Here is a 21,135-nt window from a genome sequence, read left to right on the forward strand (position 1 = left end):
CTGAACTAGTAATTCAGAGTATTGGTGTTGTTAAAACCCAAGCCCTTTAGAAAAAGAAACTAATTATTGAATTGATGTATATGTGTGTCTCCAGTCCTACAGCAATGTGGTTGATAGACATCCAGCAGTCCAGAATTTCAAAGGTGAGGATGAGCTGTAAACATTGTTTTTGCTAGTGATGTTTGCTTATGGTTGGCATTCTTCCCTTTTAACATTACCTTTCTACATATTATGTATGACGATCATTAATTTTGATTTCTTCATAGTTTAGGAATTTTTAAATCAATGAATTCTATATGCTATACCTAGCCTTTTATTTTTATAATTAACATTGAATCAGAAGTGGGTTTTTGTATATGACTTTTGATGTCAGGTGTGTTGTTCCAGTACTTGAATTCGAGCTTTTTTGAATGGGAAATGTAGAACAATGACTTTATAAACCTGACTAGGAACAAACAATAAGCTTGAAATAAATACCTTTGCACCTAGAATACATCAGAACTTCATATTTAGTAAATACTAAAATTGCTGAAGGAGTGTTTCAGTTTTTTAGTTGTGAAAAATTAATTATATTTCTGTTACTTTAAAGTAAATCATTTCAAACTAAGGTATATAGAATTAAATTTACTGCTTAAGATCATGCTTCTTTATCAGAATTGCGGTGTTTCTAATTTTGTTTTTTTTAAACATTTGAATTAATCATCTAAAGCTGCTGTATTTTCAGGCTCTGAAAAAGTATCTATAATAACTGAAGAAAAAAAGAAAAATGTGCAATACCAAATGACGTTGATATCAGAACTCAACATCAAAAGTGACTGCATCTGTACATTTTCTCTGAAATCCCTGTTTCAGGGATTCTCAAAATGTTAACCCCATTTGATGAGCCATGAAATAGGAGTTAGCTCTTGCTGTGTATTTTATTGTCAGTCTGGTTGCTTAAATCATATTCAGCTTAGTTTTAAACCTTGCACTGCAATGGCTAAATGTTCTTTAATTTTTATTTGCATTGTGATATGCAGTTAGATTTGAATTCATTTGGGCTACATTGTTTGGATGGCCCGTGGCAATGAATGGTGAAGAATGATGAAATCTGTGCCTTCTGAAGCTTCTGACAGTACTATTCAGTTGTCTAGTACCATCTCCCACAGCTCATGAAAAGGAATTTTCTAAATGTATAAATTTGTAGTTGATTCCTTAGCCTAGCAAATGCAAAGTGGGTTTTCATATTTCGGACTTCCTTTCCTGCATTCAACCTATATGTCAACAGGTGCTGTATCTGTTATGCCAGATGATTAAGATAGGACATGTTCAAAATTACAAGGAGGTAGTATGGGACAACCTTGGTAATGCTGGCCTTGCCAGTGATCCCCAGAACCAGGTTTTGAAAAACAGTATGACTTTCTTGAAATCAGTTAAAATGAAAAATACAGTGCCAAAATCACTGTTTAAGAAAAAGGAAAAGCATATAAATGGTGTGGTTTAGACTCTTGCGGTGTCTTTTACTTAAGCTGCTTATGGGGTAATAACATGACAGCATTGTTGGTCTTCCATTGTTGATGCACAGTTTATTTGACCTGATCTAGCATTGTATATAGAACAGAGTTTGCCAAAGTTAGCTTAAAATCAGTTTTGTATCTTAGTGTACCTAAGAAAATGCTGGGAATATTCAGCAAGCCATGAAGCATCAGTTAATAGAAACAGTTCTCCTTCAGTCAACATTTTAGATTATTGACTTTTATCAGAATATTTTAAATATGTTTATTTAATCTGCACTGGTTTCTAAGTCCTTTGAGCTATGTACTCATTTTAGTCTAGCACAGTGATGTATTGAATGTATGAAGTTAGAACAGACAAAACAGAAAACTAAGAGAAAGGTTCTGCTAATGTAGTAAGAGGACCTAAGGTCTAAACTTCAGAACGACAAGGGAAGTAATTTCTAAATTACTATACTTGAGCCATGTTCAGCTGATATGGTGTAAAGTAGATCTGAGATGTTTCAGAGAGAGGTGTGAAGAAAAACCCAGATAGAAGACTGTTTTACTCAAATGGGAAAGTATAGTCAAAATAGTGGCACAATATTAAATGGCTGAGTAGAATTAATTAACTTCCTGCAGTTCTTACATGATCAATTCTGTGTCTCTGTTTCTCCTTGTAGTGTTTTCATACTTTACCCACACCTCGCGTTCCTGTTAGACTTAATGACTTTCTTTCACTGCTTTGGCCTTTCACATAAATGGAAATACCTTACCAACTTTCCAAACATCCATCTTAAGAAATGCTCCATAATATGAAATTCTGTCGCAGCTTACTCAACCTGAGGTGCACCTTACTTTTTCATGATCATCTTACCCATGTTTTTATATTCTCTAACCCCTAAATAACTTTATTCCTTAACTACTTTAGAGTTACAGTTGAAGAAATATGTAGCCTTTTTGTTCTTCCTGTGAAAGGTGAGAATGAGAGATGGGGCTTTATAGGAACTATGTCAGTTCAGTATATGTCAGAAGATGTGCTTTATGTTCCATATTTAATATGGAAGCTAAGTTTGATGACTCTGCAAATGTGTCCCCCATTAGGAAGGAGCTAAACTCTACTAGATGCTTGATAGTGCAGCCAAATAAGTCCTTAAGACCCAGTCTAGTGACATTATCCATTTGTTTAAATTCTAGAATCAAGTTACAATAATTTGAAGTCCCTTTGATCAAAGGCAGGTTGAATATCCTCGTGGAAAAAGTGTTGATTGAAAAATCTTTTACTTGTTTGAAATTTTATTCTTAATGCGTGTTGGCAACCCAGCTGTAAATGAAAACGTAAACACGAGGAATTCTGCAGGTGCTGGAAATTCAAGCAACACAAGGGTCTCGGCCAGAAACGTCGACTGTACCTCTTCCTAGAGATGCTGCCTGGCCTGCTGCGTTCACCAGCAACTTTGATGTGTGCAGCTGTAAATAACTGTAGTTGTTTCTGAGCAGGAAAGGTGTGTTTCTTGAACAGTCTCTGAGTAGTGCTTTTGTAAAGGGAGTTCTAATACTTTGACCCAGCACCTTTTAATATAAGTCTGTATGCTCTGATTTGAGGGGGGGGTGCAGTTATGAGGTAATAATCCCCCCCCCCACTGCCCCCTTACTGTTGTCCTAATGTCCTTTCTGTTTGTATAACTCCCGAAGTACCAGAATATATTCTTGGACGATAAATGTAGCTAGTAGAACCACTGCTCCAGAGACACCAGTTCAATCTTGACCTTCTGTGCTGTCTGCGTGGTGGTTGCATGTTCTCCATTGCCCCTGGTCCTCCAATTTCCTCCAAGTTGATTGGTTAATCGCAGTAATTGCCCTTAGCATGCTCATGAGTGGTAAAATCTATGGGAAGTTGATGGGAACGTAGGTAAAATGAAATAGGAGTTGTGTGGTGTTGAGTTCAGTTTGAACTCTATGGGACATAGAATTTAGTTCTGTGCTGTTTCTCTTGTTAGCTCTTAAGTTTTATATCATCTTTATTTGCTAGCTTTTATATTTCAAGTTCCCCATTAAGTTAATTAGGGCTGAGTTATTGTTTACAGGCAAGTCGTGTAATTTTCATGCATGTTATAATTTTGAAAACAGCAGATCTAAAGAAAATTCGAACAACAGCCTTGCTGAACTGCATAGTATCTTATCAAATTTGTTGCTTCATTTTTTTTGAAACTTTGGTAACTAGGATGCAATTGAAGTGTTTTTCTAAGCAAATAGTAATTTGCATTTTAGTAAGCGATAGAATGACCTTTGTGTTTTTAATCCTTCCATCTCCTTTTTTTCTCTTGCCCCAAAATCATGGTGGTGTGCAAATATAAAAGTTGCTGGCTGGTATAAAACTATACTGAATAGATGAGAATGCAAATGTATTTCAATGCTTTCATACAACATAGAACAGTACAGGCCCTTTGGCCCATGATGTTGTGCTGACCTTTTAACCTTCTAAGATCAATCTAACCCTTTCCTCCCACATAGTCACCATTTTTCTTTCATCCACATGCCTATCTAAGAGTCCCTTAAATATCCCTAATGTATCTGCCTCTTCTAAGACCCCATAGCAGTGCATTTCATGCACTTAACACAGTGTATATTTAAAAAAAACAACCACCTCTGACATCTCCCCCATACTTGCCTCCAATCACCTTAAAATTATGCCCTCTCATATTGACCATTGTCATCCTGGGAAAAAACTGGTGCTGGCTGTTCACTATCTAGGCCTCTTATCATCTTGGACATCTCTATCAAGTCACATCTCATCCCCCTTCACTCCAAAGTGAAGACACGAAGTTTAAGCGAGGTGTAAGACATGCACTCTAAACTAGGCAGCATCCTGGTAAATCTCCTCTGTGCCACCTTTTAAATCTTAAAATGAGACAACCAAACTGAATACATAGTTGAAATGTGGTCTAACCTGAGTGTTATAGAGCTGCAACATTACCATAAGATATAAGAACAGAATCAGAACCATTTGGCCATCAAGTCTGCTCCACCTTTTCATCATGGCTGAGCCATTTTTCCTTTCAACCCAATCTCCTGCCTTCTCCCTGTATCCCTTCATGCCCTGACCAATCAAGAATCTATCACCCTGTACCTTAAATATACATAAAGACTTGGCCTCCACAGCTGGCTGTGGCAACGAATTCCACAGATTCACCACCCTCTAGCTAAAGAAATTCCTTCTCATCTCCGTTCTAAAAGGGCGTCCCTTTATTCTGAGAATGTGTCCTCTGGTCTTAGACTCTCCCACCATAGGAAACATCCTCTCCACATCCACTCTATCAAAGTCTTTCACCATTCGATAAGTTTCAATTACGTCACCCCTCACATCTCTTGAACTCATTCCTGCTACTAATGAAGACCAACATACGCTTTCTTAACCAACCTATCAACTTGTGCAGCAACTTTGAGGGATTTATGGATGTAGATCCCAGGATTGTTAAGAATCTTGCCATTAACCTTGTACTCTCCCTTCAGGTTCAAACTTCCAAAGTATATCGCTTCACAGTTTTCCAGATTGAACTCAATCTGCGACTTCTCAGCCCAGCTCTGCATCCTATCAAGGTCAAATTCAAGTTTGATTGTCATTCAACCATAATAAATACCCATGATTACAGCAACTTGGAACTCTTTACTCTGAAGCCAGGGTGCAAAACAGTACCAACAGTCATACATGGCAAAGACATACAAGATACCAGTAAAATACAGTTTCACAGAAAAGTAGTCCAAGACCCTAAGTCCTATGAATGTTGCAGCACTCTGCACGCAATACATCTTGTCTTCTGCTGAGCGAACCCCAAGAGGCAGTTCCGACTCCGAAGCTTCTCTCCTGGGTGGCATTGCAGCTTGAGGCTGAGACCTAGGCCATGCAGCTCCCTTGCTGACAGCAATAATTAGTGAATCGGACTTGAAGAATTCCACATTAACAATGTCCAACAGGATGTTGCAATAGCAAGAAAGGCCACTAAGATGATCACTCATTATTAACACCACCTTGGTGTACCAAGTCCAGCTCCTTTAGTTTCTCTGCCAACAAACAACTCCCATTCTCTTATTTGTGATCTCTAGTTTATTACAATGAGGCTAATTGTAAGCTTCTAGGTTTGTTACAGTCTTCCAAATTTGGAGATTGAATTCAACGATTTCAGTTAATTTGCTTTCTCTGCATCAGAATGGGCCAGTTTAGCCTTTTCTCACAATTAGTATAGCCTTCCTATAACTGCATTTCTTTTGTATCTTTATTTGCTTCAGTTAATATTCTTAAAAGACTAGCTTACAAAAAGTTGCAGAAAATTTTAGAGCTCATTCACACAAAATTAGCAAGCATTTTAAAATATAGAAGTATTGAACCTGCCTGACATAGGTGCAGAATTAGGCCAATTGATACATCAAGTCTTCATCAACAACCAACCAGGAAAGGCTCCATTTATTCCCACTTGTTTCCTCCTGCCAGTCAGCCAGTTTTCTATCCATGCTAATATCTTTACTGTAATACCATGGACTTTTATTTTGTTTAGCAGCCTCGTGTGCGGCACCTTGTCAAAAGCCTTCTGAAAATCCAAGTAAACAACATCCACTCCTTTGTCTATCTTGCCTGTTATTTCTTCAAAGAATTCCAACAGCTTTCTTCTTTGGGCATGATTTCCCCTTAAGGAAATCATTCTGACTTCGGCCTGTTTTATTGTGTGCACTAAATACCCTGAAACATTGTCCTTAATGGACTCCACCCCACTGAAGTCAAGCTAACTAGCTTACAATTTCCTGCCTTCTGTCCCCTCCCTTAAAGTGTGGAGTGACGTTTGGAATTTTCTAGTCCTCTAGAACTATTTCAGAATCGAGTGATTCTGGAAAGATCACTAGTAATGCATCCAATTCCTGAGCGTCTTCAACCTTTTGTTTTTGAAGCAAATGTTTATTTTACTGCAAAGGACCAGAAATTTTCTCTGACATTCCAGTATTGCTCCAGTTTTGGTTCTTTACCCCAATTTTAATTGGTTTTGATTTGGGGATAGGAATATAATCTCTGCAGTGCTTGATTAGCATAATGATTTGTGTTTGAACAAAAACTGAGGAACTGGAGAAGATTTGAGAGATGTTAACAATTGGTTATTAATCTGGACAAGCCCCTCGTAATGTATTTTGAATGGAATATTAGTTGAAATAAATGTCTGAAATGCATTGCAAATACTGTTGGTTTTCATGAATGGAAATAAATTTGTTTCTAAGAATGGCAGCTGGATAGAGTTTCACAAATTGTTTGAAATGTTTCATTACACTTAAAGTCCTTGTTTTTCGCAAGGGTCAAGGCATGGGCCCTGCAAACTAAAATAACATTGATACCTTGAAACTACAATGATGTGTCCATGAGAGGATTGACCCTTGTTAAACTTGTTTCAACTTGTGTGTTTCATCTTGTCAGCGCACTCTGCCCATACTTCAGACACTATCTCCAGTTGTGCTCACAGTCCACTGTTTTCCTGAAACTGGTCCACACTTCCATTAAACACACACAAAATGCTGAGGGAATTCAGCAGGCCAGGCAGCATCTATGGGGGAAAAAGTACAGTTGACATTTCAGGTTGAGACCCTGCTGAGTTCCTCCAGCATTTTGTGTGCTGCTTGGATTTACAGCATCTGCAGATTTTCTCTTGTTTATGATTGGACGCTGCCATTTATACTTGGCTGACCTTTAATATTGGTCTGTGGACAACACACACTTAGTGTGTTAAAGCTGTGTTAGATCTGGAGAGTATAACATCTGTTGGGAAACAGATGCAAAGAGATTTGGCTTCTGCATCTGTCCATTGAAGTCCTCAAAAATCCTCAAAAGGGAGTTTTTTTTTAAATTGCATAGTGTTTTACCAATGATTGGAAAAATAGCTCGTGAGACAATTAAAGTGTGTTACTCACCAAAGACTTAATGAATGGATTTTTACATTTTGGGATTCTGTTGTTTGGCAGGTTTGTCATGTGGAGTGATTGATGCAGACATGTTAAATTTTAAGTGAAAACTGGGTGGAAGTTCACAAAGTTTCCAAGGGAGAGCAAAATAATGTAGTTGCTCTACATACAAGACAATTAGACCAAATGGCATTTTCCTCTGTAGTATATTGGTGTGGTTGTAACTTGGAAAATTGTGCAACTTTAAAACTCAACATGATGTTTTCATGAATGCCAGTGTTCCTATAAGATTATTGTACTTGACTGATTCATGATGCACAGTGAATTTCTCATTAGGGGTTGAATTGAAAGTCATTTCAGATAACTAGTGTAATAGAAAATTAGTAAATTTTTGCTAGGTTTATTTTTACTGGCAACAAGCCATTAACCTGTTCTGAAAGAATTGAATGTGGGCTTCCATTGGCGGTTAAGGACGCAGGAAAGTTCCTCGTCTATCAGATATTATCAAATGCTGCACAGTCTGGAATGTTGGCTTTATTTTCGTTTGAATGCAGGAAGCTAGCCCATATCTTTAGAAATTACTTCTTGCCTCTTCTCATCATGCCAAGCACGGCATGGCAGGTTATTTGTGACTAAAACCTAGTGTGTTTTAGAAAACAAAAGTGCTTGCAATTATATCCTGAAAATGAAAACAATTTTAATTTATTTTTTATTTTTTGCAGATTTTGGACCCTTTTTTGAGCTTGAGAATGATTTGCCAGATGAACTAATCCGCTCAGATTCTTTAGTACTGACAAATGGAGGTGATTTGACTCAGCTAACTGGCGTTGGCATGATGCAAGATGCTGCCTCGAAGCACAAACAACTGTCAGAACTTCTGAGAGGCAGTGGTTCTAGTATCGGCATGGGACATGGCACTGGTGGTACCTCATCACGATCCATGGATAGTCCGGTTCAGTCTGTAGGCAGCCAAAGTCAACAGAATAGTCCCAGTATAGGAAGTTTAAGTAGTATGGTCAAGAGCCCTTTAACTCAAGGTGGACTTACATCCCCGCCCAATATGGGGATGGGAGCAAGTGGAGCAAACCAGAGACCTCCAACACCACAGTCTGTGAACCCCCAGAAACATGATCAGCTTCATACGTCAGCAACAGGTCTAATGCCTGGAGTAAACAGTCCAACCAACCAGGCAGGGATGAGCATGAATGCTAATATGAATCCAGCTCTGATGAATAGTGGTAATACTCAGGGCATGATCCAAGGACAAGTGATGAATGGTTCTCTTGGTGCTGGAAGAGGAAGACCTAATGTACAGTACTCAAGTCCAGGCATGTCCAACACAAACAACCTACTTGCTGATACATTATCCCAGCAATCACCTCAGATGGCAGCTGGTCTCAAAGGACCCCAGCCCGGGGCAATGAGCAAGGTAAGAGCAAAGCATTTTGTACTCCATGTACATTAACCCTAAAATGAAGTTGCGTTAATAAATATGACAGGCCTGTCCTGTTTTGACATTGTTGGGGAATTGGCAAATATTTATTGGTACTGATACTGGAAAGTTGAAATACTGCACTTCAGCTTGATGATTCATCATGAAAACTCGGATGTGGGGTGGGGAATGAGAGAAAATTAAGTAGCTGGGGAGAGGATTTGGAGGAGGAGAAGTCAGAGGTTTAGCATGTGACTTGTACAGTTAAATGGTACTAGAGGCTACAAGGTAGAATTCAGTGGTAAAATGATTATTGAATAAAACAAGTTCTGGAAGTGGTGTAAATGATTGCAGCAGGATAATTTTTTTTAAATGCTCTGTGGGAAATGCAGAATGCAAATTCTGCGAAAAGTAAATTATAGGTGTTCCTGAATTAATAATGTTTGATTATTTGTGAAAATGCTATTGTGTAGTTGGTTTATTATTGTAACATCTACTGAAACAAAGTGAAACACTTTGTTTTCAATGCCATCCATATAGGCCATTTCATCACAGTGCATTGTGAATATTGAGTAGAGTTTTACAGTTGGAGAGTGCAGTGCAAGCACCCAATAAGATGCAAGGCCATAACGAGATAGGATGAGATGAGGAATCCATCTCATCTTATTAGCAAACCATTCAGTAGTCTTATAACAGTAGGATAGAAGCTGTTCTTGAACCTGGTAATACATGCTTTTAGGCTTTTGTATCTTCTGCCCAATGTGAAAGAGAAGAGAGAATGTTCAGGGTGGAGTTTTACAGGTACAATGTTGAAGGTAGAGGACAGAGATCGAAGTAGAAATGAGTTGGAATGTTTGTGGAGTGAGCAGAAGTATTCCACAAAACTGTCATCCAATCTGTATTTGACTTGTCCATTGCAGGGAAGACTCTATGACAATAGAGAAACAAATTGCAACTACCTCAGAGTATTCTCAGTCATGCAGATACCTATGCTAGAATTTTTGGGGAGATTGTCATCTTTACTAAACCACTTAGCAGCTCTGATTCTACTGGATGTTCATGTTAAAGTCAACTGAGGTTAATCATTTGTGCCAACAGCCACGCATGCCCAGAAGTTAATAGATCTCTAATTCTGGAAAATCACTGCACATTATAACATCTTTATCAGAATAAAAAGTCTGAAGGTATTTCACAATATATTTGATGAAAATTTGAGACTGGGCTTTAGAGGAGATAAAGACTGATCCATTGAAGGCTTAATTAACAAGGTTTTAAGAAGTTTTAAAGTATAGAAGAAATTCAGAGAGAGAGAAGTGTAAGTCCCGATGTAAGGACTGTTAAATTCTGAGAAGGGAGGAAGTCCATATGTAGTAAATTTAAGTTGCACATAAATGACCACAAAACACTTCAGTCGTCCACTTGGAAGTGGGGTGTGAAGGAAGACAACAGAAGTGTGGGCATGGTTATGAGAATAATTGAATTCTCAAATTGATCTTTGATGTACTCATTTGTCGGTGGCAATTGAAAGCAGATAGAAAATATAGAGGTCACTGCAGCTATCGTCTGTCATTTTCAGGTATAAAAGCTTTTCACGTGCATGTTCATCTGTACCATCACATGTTCCTAACTTGGACAGAGTGATTTATTAGTTGATGTGAACCACAGCCATAACTATTCAAATGTTCCACTTTTAAATTTCTAAAACGTAAAATGTATTTAAATGTTCTTAATTCCATCCAGAATCTATTATTTTACGCTCTTTTTAAAATTAAAAAGGTTAAGGTTTATTATCTGCAGTAGCTATTTTTTTGCCATATTGATTTAGTTATTCCTCCTTGCATTTATTTTGTCTTTAGCTAATCTGTGTCAAATATTTAAATTTTTGAGAGCTAATTGGACTCTAAATATCTGCAAATGTATAAAAAATCTTGTGCACTTTTCTACATATTTAAGAAAAAAGGAGTATTAATTTGGTTTTCGTAACTGGGTTACAGTTTTGGTGTAGTAGAAGGAAATATAGTCGTTGCTTTGACTGTTGGTTCTAAAGGAGTCTTTCTTTGAACAGTGAGACAGTATGCCCTGGGCAAAGCAGTTTCTCCTTTCACATGAATGACTGAGCATAAGTCTGGAGTCTGGATGAACGTTGTTTGTATGGATTAGTACTGGGCTTTTCCTCCTTTGTTCTTATGCAGAGGTGTAGGTACCATCTGTTGTCTATGCACTTCAAGAAAATCAGGTCTTTTTCTTCTCCCTCCCCCACATGGTAAACATTTTGTTTCCAGTCCAAGCTCCTATTAATTGAATTTTATCTTTACCTTTAAATCTGTTAAATATGTTCATGCATTTGAAGTGGTACAAGTGCATTAATGCAAATTGTACTTATGAAATATTCTTGCTGTTTTCTGAGTTACAGATTAGAAAGTTTATCTAAACCATATTTAATATTGAAATAATAGTGTGCTTGAGAATGTGGTATAGAATAATGGAAAACCCATTGTGTGCTTAGGTGGATTATACTGTGCATCAGCAATAAATACCAGAGCATAAATTCCAGTCCAAATTAGTTAATTGCTAATTTTGTAATTTAATTGAAGCCAGCACTGTTTGATATCTCTCTCTTGTGTAGGAGTTTGTTAAGTTAGGTTCATCAAGTTAGATAATATTGTTATATTTATCAAAGCAACAGATTCATTTTGGCAAATGAGGTAGTGACCTTGCAGGTATGATTGTATTTTTCCAGGTGTAAGATGTACTACACATTCTGTGATAAAAGTTGACAAATCAATCAATTTTTTTACTATTGTATTTAAGCTACCCTGGATAGTTAGATAATGTCTAGCTCGATCACAACTCCTTGAGTCCACCTTACCACCCCATGTGACCAGCTCCTGGAAGTCCATCCATTTTACCTTGCATGTTAAATAGCTTGCTAAATTGAGTATATACTTAAAGTGTACTCTTTTTCCTCTAAACTCTTCTTCTGCAAACATCTTATCATTGCTTCTCCATTTAATCTTGATAACACTTTTACTTTGTTTTTAAAAGTGTCTTCACAGTGTTTTCTTGTCAGTTGAGTTCACATGAGGACGCCCACTTGAAAGTAGTATTAGTGAGTAGTTGCTGATAACCTAGCAAAAGCTGGGCACTTGTAGGTGTCAAGGAAATGCAAAGTAATTAGTAAGAGGATCCCATTTAAGTATGGGGATAAGAATATATGAACTAGAAGCATAATTAGTCCTTTCAACCTTTCGAGCCAACTCCACCATTTCAGTGCTGTTTCCATAATCATTAATTCCCTTAATGTCCAGAAATCTGTCAATCCATGTTTTGTATAACTTCTGAGTCACCACAGTCTTCTGGCATAGAAAATTCCAAAGGTTATCACTGTCTGAAGAAAATTCTCCTCAACCTGGTCCTAAATGATCTAGCCTTTCTGCCTTCCTAACACACCTTGGCTTCTACCAATCTGTGAGTGTATAGTGTCCTGATGAAAAATCACAAACATGAAATTTTATCTGTTAATGCTTGGCATTTTTTGGTTTCAGTTTTCCAACATTATAGTATTTTGTGTTTTTAACTGTAAATTCTTGAAATTTGACAAGGAGGGGCATGGTAGGTAATGCACTATATACAGGATACTATTTTTCTCCAGCCACTGAAAGTTGATACATTTCACTTATTATTAGCCATACAGTGGATCATTGGCCAACTTCCACACTTCAGTTAATGTTTATAAGTAACTTTCAGATTAACTAACATAACTTTCTACTGTCTCTAGTTCTGAAAATAAGCTCATTTTAAGGCAATAGTTATTTTAACACAAACTAATAGAACCTAATGGGGCTTTGTACACAAAGAGCCGCATTTTTCAACCTAGTTATTCAAAACTGCATTCAAAATATTTTAATTTGTTATATTTTGATTTTTTTTTTACATACAATTTTAGCAAACTTCGGGGTTCATCAACATACCATCGTGGGTATAACTATCTTCAGTTGTTTTGGCAACTACCTTTTCCTATACCATGAAGTCAAAGTTGGGAATATCTTCTGATTGCTAGTTTCACCTTCAATTACATTTCTACACACTGTGGCTGCATATGTAGCCTGATTCAAACGTGACAGTTAACATTTAGATTTCATGTGCCAACCAGTAACTACTTCACAAGAAACTGATCAGATCTATTCAATAGGACAATCAGTAACATCCTGAGGATCATTAATGATCAGAAATTTAAATGGACCAGTCATATTAATATTATGGCTACAGGTTAAAATTCCTTAGTCTGACACCCTCAGGACTTGACTAGTGCTGGATAATGGAAATTATTCTGGTCATCTTGTTCCTAAGCAGAACTCTCTTTAATTATAGATCTGGCCACATAGGGAATTCATCCAAAACCTAATGTTTTCTGTAAGTCAGAAGCATTGTACACTAGTAGGTAAATTATCTACAAATGAGTGCAGATCTCAGTTAATTAAGATGTAAGATCCAAAAATAGAATGAGTTCATTAGCCTGTATCTGTACTATAGATTCAGAAATGCCAGACCACCAGTTATTTTAGTTCATAGATTGCTGGTCGATAGTGCTTCAGCCTATATAAGAGATCGCATTCTGTGGTGAACACCTTTCCCTCTGATTCCTGCGCCTTTGTGCCATCCATAGAGCATGATTTAGGAGTACACTGGAATGTTTTTCAAATGTCAAGATGCTTGCAGTTCCAAAAGCACTTGTGGTCCAGTGATGTCTAGAACAGAGCAACCTGTTGCATTGGCATTCAATCTACCACTTAAAGTGTGACTTCCACTGTTTATTAGATCTTGGTATAATATGGTTGCAATAGGATGAATTGCGGCAACTTACCACAGCATCTTCCAAGTTCACAAAGGCAGAAAAAAAACATTAGGGTAGCAAAAGCACAGGGCATTGTTATTTCTTGGTTGCTGGTGTTTCTTTGTTGCTGGTTAATATTCTAAACTTCCTATTAAACAGCCCCATAGATTGATAGTACCATATAGACTGCAGTAGTTTGAGGATTCACTGTCACCTTTTCAAGAACTGGCTGGCACAATAAAAGTGAACTCTGCCAGCAGCACCCAAATCTGATGAGTAAATTTGTGAACTAACATTTGGAAGAACTTTTTTTTATTCTCCAGTCTGTTCTCACCTATGTGCATCCTCTTTTCTCCTTTTCCCACATGCTTCTTCCAGTTCTCCTCTTATTTTGCCTCATGTTTATTTAGGCTTTCTTCCAGGGGTTGCATCATGATGCTATACCAGTAATCCACATTTTTTTGTCTGTGGTAATGTTTTGTCTGTGTTCTCTGTTAAATTCTGAAGCAATACAATTGTATTGCTAATGTCCAGAAAGATAATTTGCAAGTTGAGGGCAAAATTTGTGGTCGTGGTTTAATCATCGGAAGGGTACTTTGCAAGCGTATCTATTTGAAGTGGTAAGTTGGATTTGCTGTAAAACCTTTTTTTTTGTAGTTTATAGTAACACATTTGATGCTACTTGCAAATCATCTGCAACACTTCAGATGCTGATTATTAATTTCTCTTCTCAAGTGCCTTTGTAGTGCACATATTTATCAGCTGGAAAAAAATTGTCAACAAATCTGATATCTCTGCCTATAACTAAATCTCTTTTTCTCTACTTTAGATAGCACCACAATGCTCCCTTGTTTGTTAATCAATCTATTAAAGTGGAATTATGTTAAATAAAATTGTTCTTGTGTTTTAGATTTCATTCTCAGTAAGAGCATTCTTGATTTTTAAAAATTATGGCTTTTACATTAAACTGTAGAATTGAGTTAAAATTCTAAAGTACATGGATTTTGTCCTCCCAACATGCATTGTGGTTCAAGAGAACATTTGAAATATATGTATTTGAAATGAATGCATTTGGCTACAACCAGTAATATTGCCACAGTAGTGACTTGGTCTCAGATTAAAAAGCGGAGATTTTTTTTTCTGCCACTGGAAATGGAGAATATCAAAGTAACTTCCAGACGTAAATTGAGATGAATATATTTGAGAAATTATAACCGCTTTTATATATTAAAGCTTATTTTGGCTTAAGTATGATGCCAAAACATTAAAAGAAACTACAGTTGGTGAAATAAGCCAAATTGAAAGTGTGTTGCTAGTGCATCTATATATTTTATCAATACCATAAATACTTGTTTTCAAAATTCTCCTTGCTTGTAATGTCACCTCCAAATTTCCTAAATAAATAGTTTTCCCTAATAAATTCTTGTACCCCAAAAAAACTTCACTCCTTGCTTAATGTAGAGTTGGGAGGAAAAGCATCAGATTTAAATGAAGTCATTCTATTGCCAAATGCATATTTTGAGACATTAATTTTGTTATGGTTAGTAAACAAAATGCTCATTGGTGGCCAGCGTCATTGCTGTATTTAATACTTTCATTTACAGCAAGGTGCCTTTTGATTTATGCCATACCTTCAGATAAATTTATTTAATCCTGGTATGTATTTGGTTGTAATGGGTCCTATTGCCAGAATGGTGGCATGGTTTAGAATTTTTATTTGAGGCATAAATATAATGAGATCCTGTTACAAATCTCTCAATTGAGAAGTTGCATGTGGGTGTTGCCCGGTTACCTTATTCATGTTACAGTATTTTGATGTATTGGGATAAAACAAAGCAAAATCTGTTATCTCACTTTTTTAAAAACAACATAGCCTGTGGTAACCTCTTAGGCAAAATGCATTAACATTCTTAACAGTTCTTACAGAAATGCCTTTGACATTAAAATAAATTTACTTTTCTTTCTTTCTTTATTAATCTTTTTATTGATTTTAAAAAACATAGATACAATCAAGAGGAGAATTAGTTCAAATATATATATCAGTAACCAAAATTAAAATACATTCAAAATCATAGATACTGTTAAAAACTAGTATAAAATATAATAAGAAAAGAACAATTCTCCTCTTACCAGCTAAAAGGAGAAAGGGGAAAAAAATTGGGTTTTAAATAGAAAGGGGATAAAACCCCACTACACTATATAAAAAAACCAGAACAAACAAAACAAAAAAAGGGACTGGGCAGTCCATTTTGAGGATACAACCAAAAAAAGAGGAGAGAAAAACTTTCTGATCAAATCTAAAACCTCAAAAAAGACTTGGAAGAGTAATAAATCAAATTAAATGAAAATATTGGATAAAAGGTCATCATATTTGTTCAAATTTAAAGGATGTATCAAATGTCCGACTTATTTTCTCTAAACTTAAACAGGACATGATGGAGGAGAGCCAAAAATCTACTTTTATTATTAAGGCTACCAAGATGCTGTTATTTTATAAATACAAGATATTTTAGTGAGATAACTTACAATAAACTTTATTTCTAAGATTTCTTGGTGAAGTACTATGTCATTTTCAGTTTTGTGTTGAGAATATGCTTCCTTATTTGAAACCAGTTCAGGGCATATTCAGAACATCAAAAGTTAAGTCCGGAAAATACATATATATCTCCATTTGCTCATCTGGGACAAAATTTCTTTTCATTATATCTTGGCTAACTGTTATAGAATGTAAGATTGTGTAATATTTAATGTAATATTTGCTTCCTGTCTCTACAGGCCCTAATGAGCTATAGTAAATGTTCATCTGAAATAATTAATGCAGAGTTGAACTACCTCCTGGACTTTACTCTTTAAATCTTGCAGAAGTTGAACTTGGAATTTTTCTGTACATCTTGTACACCACATAGAACAATACTTGTCCTTCAAGTTGCAAATTTACATACACTTTCTATACTCCTAATGGTTGTGCAACCTACTTTCTCTTGCAGTTGGATTGCCAAAAATGTTAACTTCATGGATACTGGTATTGTTCAAAAGCAGTTTGATTTGATAATCTATCTTCCAAATAAGTTGTGGTCCTTTTTCCCCCAGTGTATTGAATATATACTGATGAAGCTCCAAGCAAACAGTTCAAGGACAGTTTCTGCAAAAGATAACTAATTCTGTTCATTTTTAACTTGTAGATGGGAATGATGGGAACTCCAAGTCCTTATGGACAGCCTTATGGTCAAAACGCTAGTCAGACTCTGGGTACCAGTGGACTTGGCCAGCAGATGCAAAATAAGGGAGGACTAGGAAACAATTTGCCTCAGTTTACAATGGACAAGAAGCCTGCTGGTAGTGTGGGGATGCCAAACCTGGTGAGTGTTGATAGGTTTACATTTTACTTTTGCTTTCTTATTTCATTATTTGTTTCATATCATTTTAATCAGTTTTGTTAGGAATGCTAAAATAGACATTATGAAATTTTTTTTCATCATTATGCTCCCCTGTTAATACAGAGCATAGCATGGCAAAGGATAGTGACATATACTAAAACTCCAAGATCCCTGTGCATCACAATGCTTTGTAGTCTTGCTCTGTTTAAATAATTAACTTTTTCATGGTTCCTTCCAAAATGGATTTCCTTACATTTTCCAACCTTTAAATTAATACTTTCTGAAAATGAAAAATGCACAATATCTGCTGGTTCCAGTTTATCCACTGTTTGTGATATCCTCAAGGAATCCTTGAAGATTCATCACACTTTATGTACCTCACATAAAACTATGATTCTTCTTGTTGGTCTTACAATTTTCTAACATCCTTATGTCTGCTTAATTAAGGTTGTAGCATTTTGCTCAAAGTAAATTTATTATCAAAGTACTTGTATGTCTCTGAATTCAATCCTGAGATTTATTTTCTTGTGGGCATTCACAATAAACAATAGAATCAATGAAAGACTGCCCTCAATAGGGCAACAACCAATGTGCAAAAGACAACTAACTGTGCAAATGCTAAAGAAGAAAAATAAATAAGTAATAAATATCAAGAACGTGAGCAGTCCTTGAAAGAAAGTCCATAGGTTGTGGGAGCAGTTCAGTGATGGAGCGGGAGAAGTTATCCCCCTGGCTCAAGAGCCTGATGGTTGTGGGGTTATAACTGTTCCTGAAACTGGTGGTGTGTGTCCTGTAGCTACCGTACCACCTTGCTGATGGCAGCAGTGAGGAGAAAGCATGATCTGGATGGTGGGGTTCCTTTGGATGCTGCATTTCTGCAATAGCGTTCTGTGTAGATGTGCTCACTGGTAGGGGAGTTCTTTTACATGTGATAGACTGGACTGTATCCACTACTTGTAGGCTTTTCCGTACAAGGGCATTGGTGTTTGTATGCCAGGCTCAGAAGTAACCAGTCAATATACTCTCCACCACACATCCGTAGAAGTTTGTCCAAGTTTTAGGTGACATGCTGAATCTTCCCAAACTTCGAAGGTAGTAGAGGTGTTGCCCTGCTTTCTTCGTAATGGCACTTGTGTGTTGGACATCTGAAATGAAAACAGCAAAGAATTTAAATTTGCTAATCCGCTCCAGCTCTGATCCCCCGAGATCTGGCTCATGGACTTGCGGTTTCCTCCTCCTGAAATCAGTAGTCAACTCCTTGGTCTTGCTGACATTGAGTGAGTGCTTATTGTTGTGGCACCACTCAGCCAGATTTTTAATCTTTCTCCTATATGTTGATCCATCACCACCTTTGATTTGACCAACAACAGTAGTGTTATCAGCAAACTTAAATATGGTGTTGTAACTGTGCTTAGCCACAGTCATAAGTATAAAGTGAGTCGAGCAAGGGACTAAGCAGGCAACCTGTGCTGATGATGATTGTGGAGATGTTCTTGCCAATCCAAGCAGACCAGGGTCTGCAAGTGAGGAAATTGATGATCCAGTTGCACGAGGATGTATTGAGGCCCAGGTCTTGAAGCTTATTAATTAGTTCTGAGGGGATGATAGTATTGATTGGAGGGCTGTAGTCAATGAACAACATTCTGATGTATGCATTGTTGCTGTCCAAGTGTTCCAGGGTTGAGTGAAGAGCCAATGAAATGGCATCTGTTGACCTGTTGTGATGATAGACAAATTGGAGAGAATCCAAATGGCTTCTCAGGCAGCAGTTGATATGTTTCATCACCAACCTCTCAAAGCACTTCATCACAGTAGACGTAGGTACTATTGGATGATAGTCATTGAGACAGATTACCACATTCTTCTTATGCTTCAGTATGATTGAAGCAATGGGTATTTCAAGCTGCCAGAGCAAGAGGTTAAAGATGTTGGTGAACACTCCAGCCAGTTGATCAACACAGGTCTTAATTACTCAGCCAGGTTACCTGTCTTGGCCAGATGCTTTCCGCAGGTTCACCCTCCTGAAGATACTCGCACATTGGCTTTGTAGACTGAAGTCACAGGGTCATCGGAGGCTGTGGGAGTTAATGAAAATGGCCCATGTTTTGACAGCACTCAAGCCCTGCCACAGCTGACAAGCTTCCTTCAGTGATTCAAGTTTGGTCTGGAATTGCCACTGATGTGACCCTCAGTGCACTGCAGATCTCATGGTTCATCCAGGGCTTCTAGTTGGGAAAGACTCAATAATTTTTGTAGGGACACACACTGTTTTTTTTTATATATAAAGTCCGTGAGAGCCATGTTGGATTCATTCAGATCCTCAGTCCTTGAATGCAGCCCGGTCCTCCAACTCGACGCAATCTTGTAACTGCTCCTTTGCCTCTCACGACCACTTCTTCATTGTCCTCATTTCTGGAGCCTTGTTCTTTAGCCTCTGCCTGTATGCAGGTAGAAGGAGGGGAGCCAAGTGTTCATATTTCTTGAAATGTGGTCTAGGCATGGGGCAGTAGCCATTCCTGATCATAGTATAGCAGTGATGGAGTGTGTTGTGACACGGAGTGCTGCAGGTGATAATTGGGCAGAGATTTCTTCAAACAAGCCCCATTTGAAATCTCCAACAATGATTTGAAAGGTGTTGGGGTAAGCTGTTTGCTCATGGCAGCACTCATACCTTGAGTGCCTACTTAACATCGGCCTTTGGCGTTATGTAAATGCCGGTCAGGATCATGGAGGAGAGCTCTCTTGGTAAGTAGAACAGTGAAAGAATTAGTTGTTTGGCTAATTGAGCTGTAGCATCCAGCTTCCTTTCTCCCTCCTTTTTTAAACAACAGTGGTATTATGTTAAAATTCACTGGGAACCTCCACCCCAAGAATAGAGGGAATTCTAATAGATTACAGTCAATGCACCCAATTCTTTTAAGATCCTGGGTGTAAGCCATCAAATTTAAGGGTCTCAGCCCAAAACATCGACTGTTTATTCATTTCCATAAATGCTGCCTGACCTGTTGAGTTCCTCCAGCATTTTGTGTGTGTGGCTTTGGATTTCCAGCATCTGCAGATTTTCTTGTGTTTGAGATTCAAGGACTGTTAGCCTTTAGCAGCATTAGTTTTCTAGAATGATGGAGACGAGACTGTACTTTACACTAAAGTACAAGACTGTACCTCATTTTAGTCGATCAGCCATTATTTAGAAATCTCTGCCATTTCTCTGTTTCCTTGTAAGAACTTTAGTCATCCTGGACTGCACCAACATTTGGGTATTATAATCTTTTCCTTTATACATATTTCTAAAAGCTGTTTTGTCTTTTTTATATTACTTGAACAAACATTGCTCTCAATGTTTTCTCTAAATTTGTCATTTGGTTTTTAATAAAATTCCACAATTTTCTGGCCTATTGCTAATCTTTACAATATTGTATACCCCTTTTGTTAAAAATTACCTGGCATCCTTACATTTGTTTCTTAGCCACAGGTACTGTCTTTCTTGTACAGCCTGCTTTTCTCACTGGAATGTACCAATGCAAAAAATTTAAGAAATGCCTCCGTAAATGTCTGTCATTATTGATCTAGTATTTTACTCTTTAATCTTTTTTTTTTTGGTCCACTTTAGCAAAGTCTTGCTCGTACTGGTATAATTTCCTTTCGACGTTTTGGACACTTGTATCAGAGCTAAATTTCTTGTTCTGAAGCTGAAGTTAATATCCTGCCATGCTGTAATCATTTATTGTGCGATCATTAGTCGATACTTCAAAATTAATCATTTTTGTGTACTGCTTTGACACCCACCACCCAAGATGTGTACTGTATTCAGAACACCACCACCTAATAATAAAACTAATGTTCTGTACTGTCAAGGAGGGCACAGGCATGGTTCATGAAAGTGCTATCAACATGTTCACCTCTCTCTCTCCACCTTGAGTTAGAAGTATTGCTGGATCTAAATGAAGGGGTTTTCTATTAAGTAACTACTGGCTTATCTTATTACAGTAGTTCAAGAAGGTGGGACGTCATTGCCACCTCCACCTCCACCTCAAAGAAAATTAAGAATAGACAGTGATTACAGTTTCGTTGGGTAGTCAAGCA

The 21,135-nt window shown here is 37.3% G+C and overlaps 1 protein-coding gene across 1 annotated transcript in view; it reads left to right on the forward strand.

Moving 5' to 3' along the window:
* The window catches only part of LOC140204853 (histone acetyltransferase p300-like), a 94,027-nt gene that overhangs the window by 18,600 nt on the left and 54,292 nt on the right, over positions 1-21,135 (forward strand). Inside the window, exons 2-3 of the mRNA XM_072271727.1 lie at positions 8,132-8,838; positions 16,858-17,034. Coding sequence (XP_072127828.1) covers positions 8,132-8,838; positions 16,858-17,034 — 884 coding nt within the window. The remainder of the gene's footprint in view (positions 1-8,131; positions 8,839-16,857; positions 17,035-21,135) is intronic.

Source organism: Mobula birostris, chromosome 11 (assembly GCF_030028105.1).
Source record: "Mobula birostris isolate sMobBir1 chromosome 11, sMobBir1.hap1, whole genome shotgun sequence".
NCBI lineage: Eukaryota > Metazoa > Chordata > Chondrichthyes > Myliobatiformes > Myliobatidae > Mobula > Mobula birostris.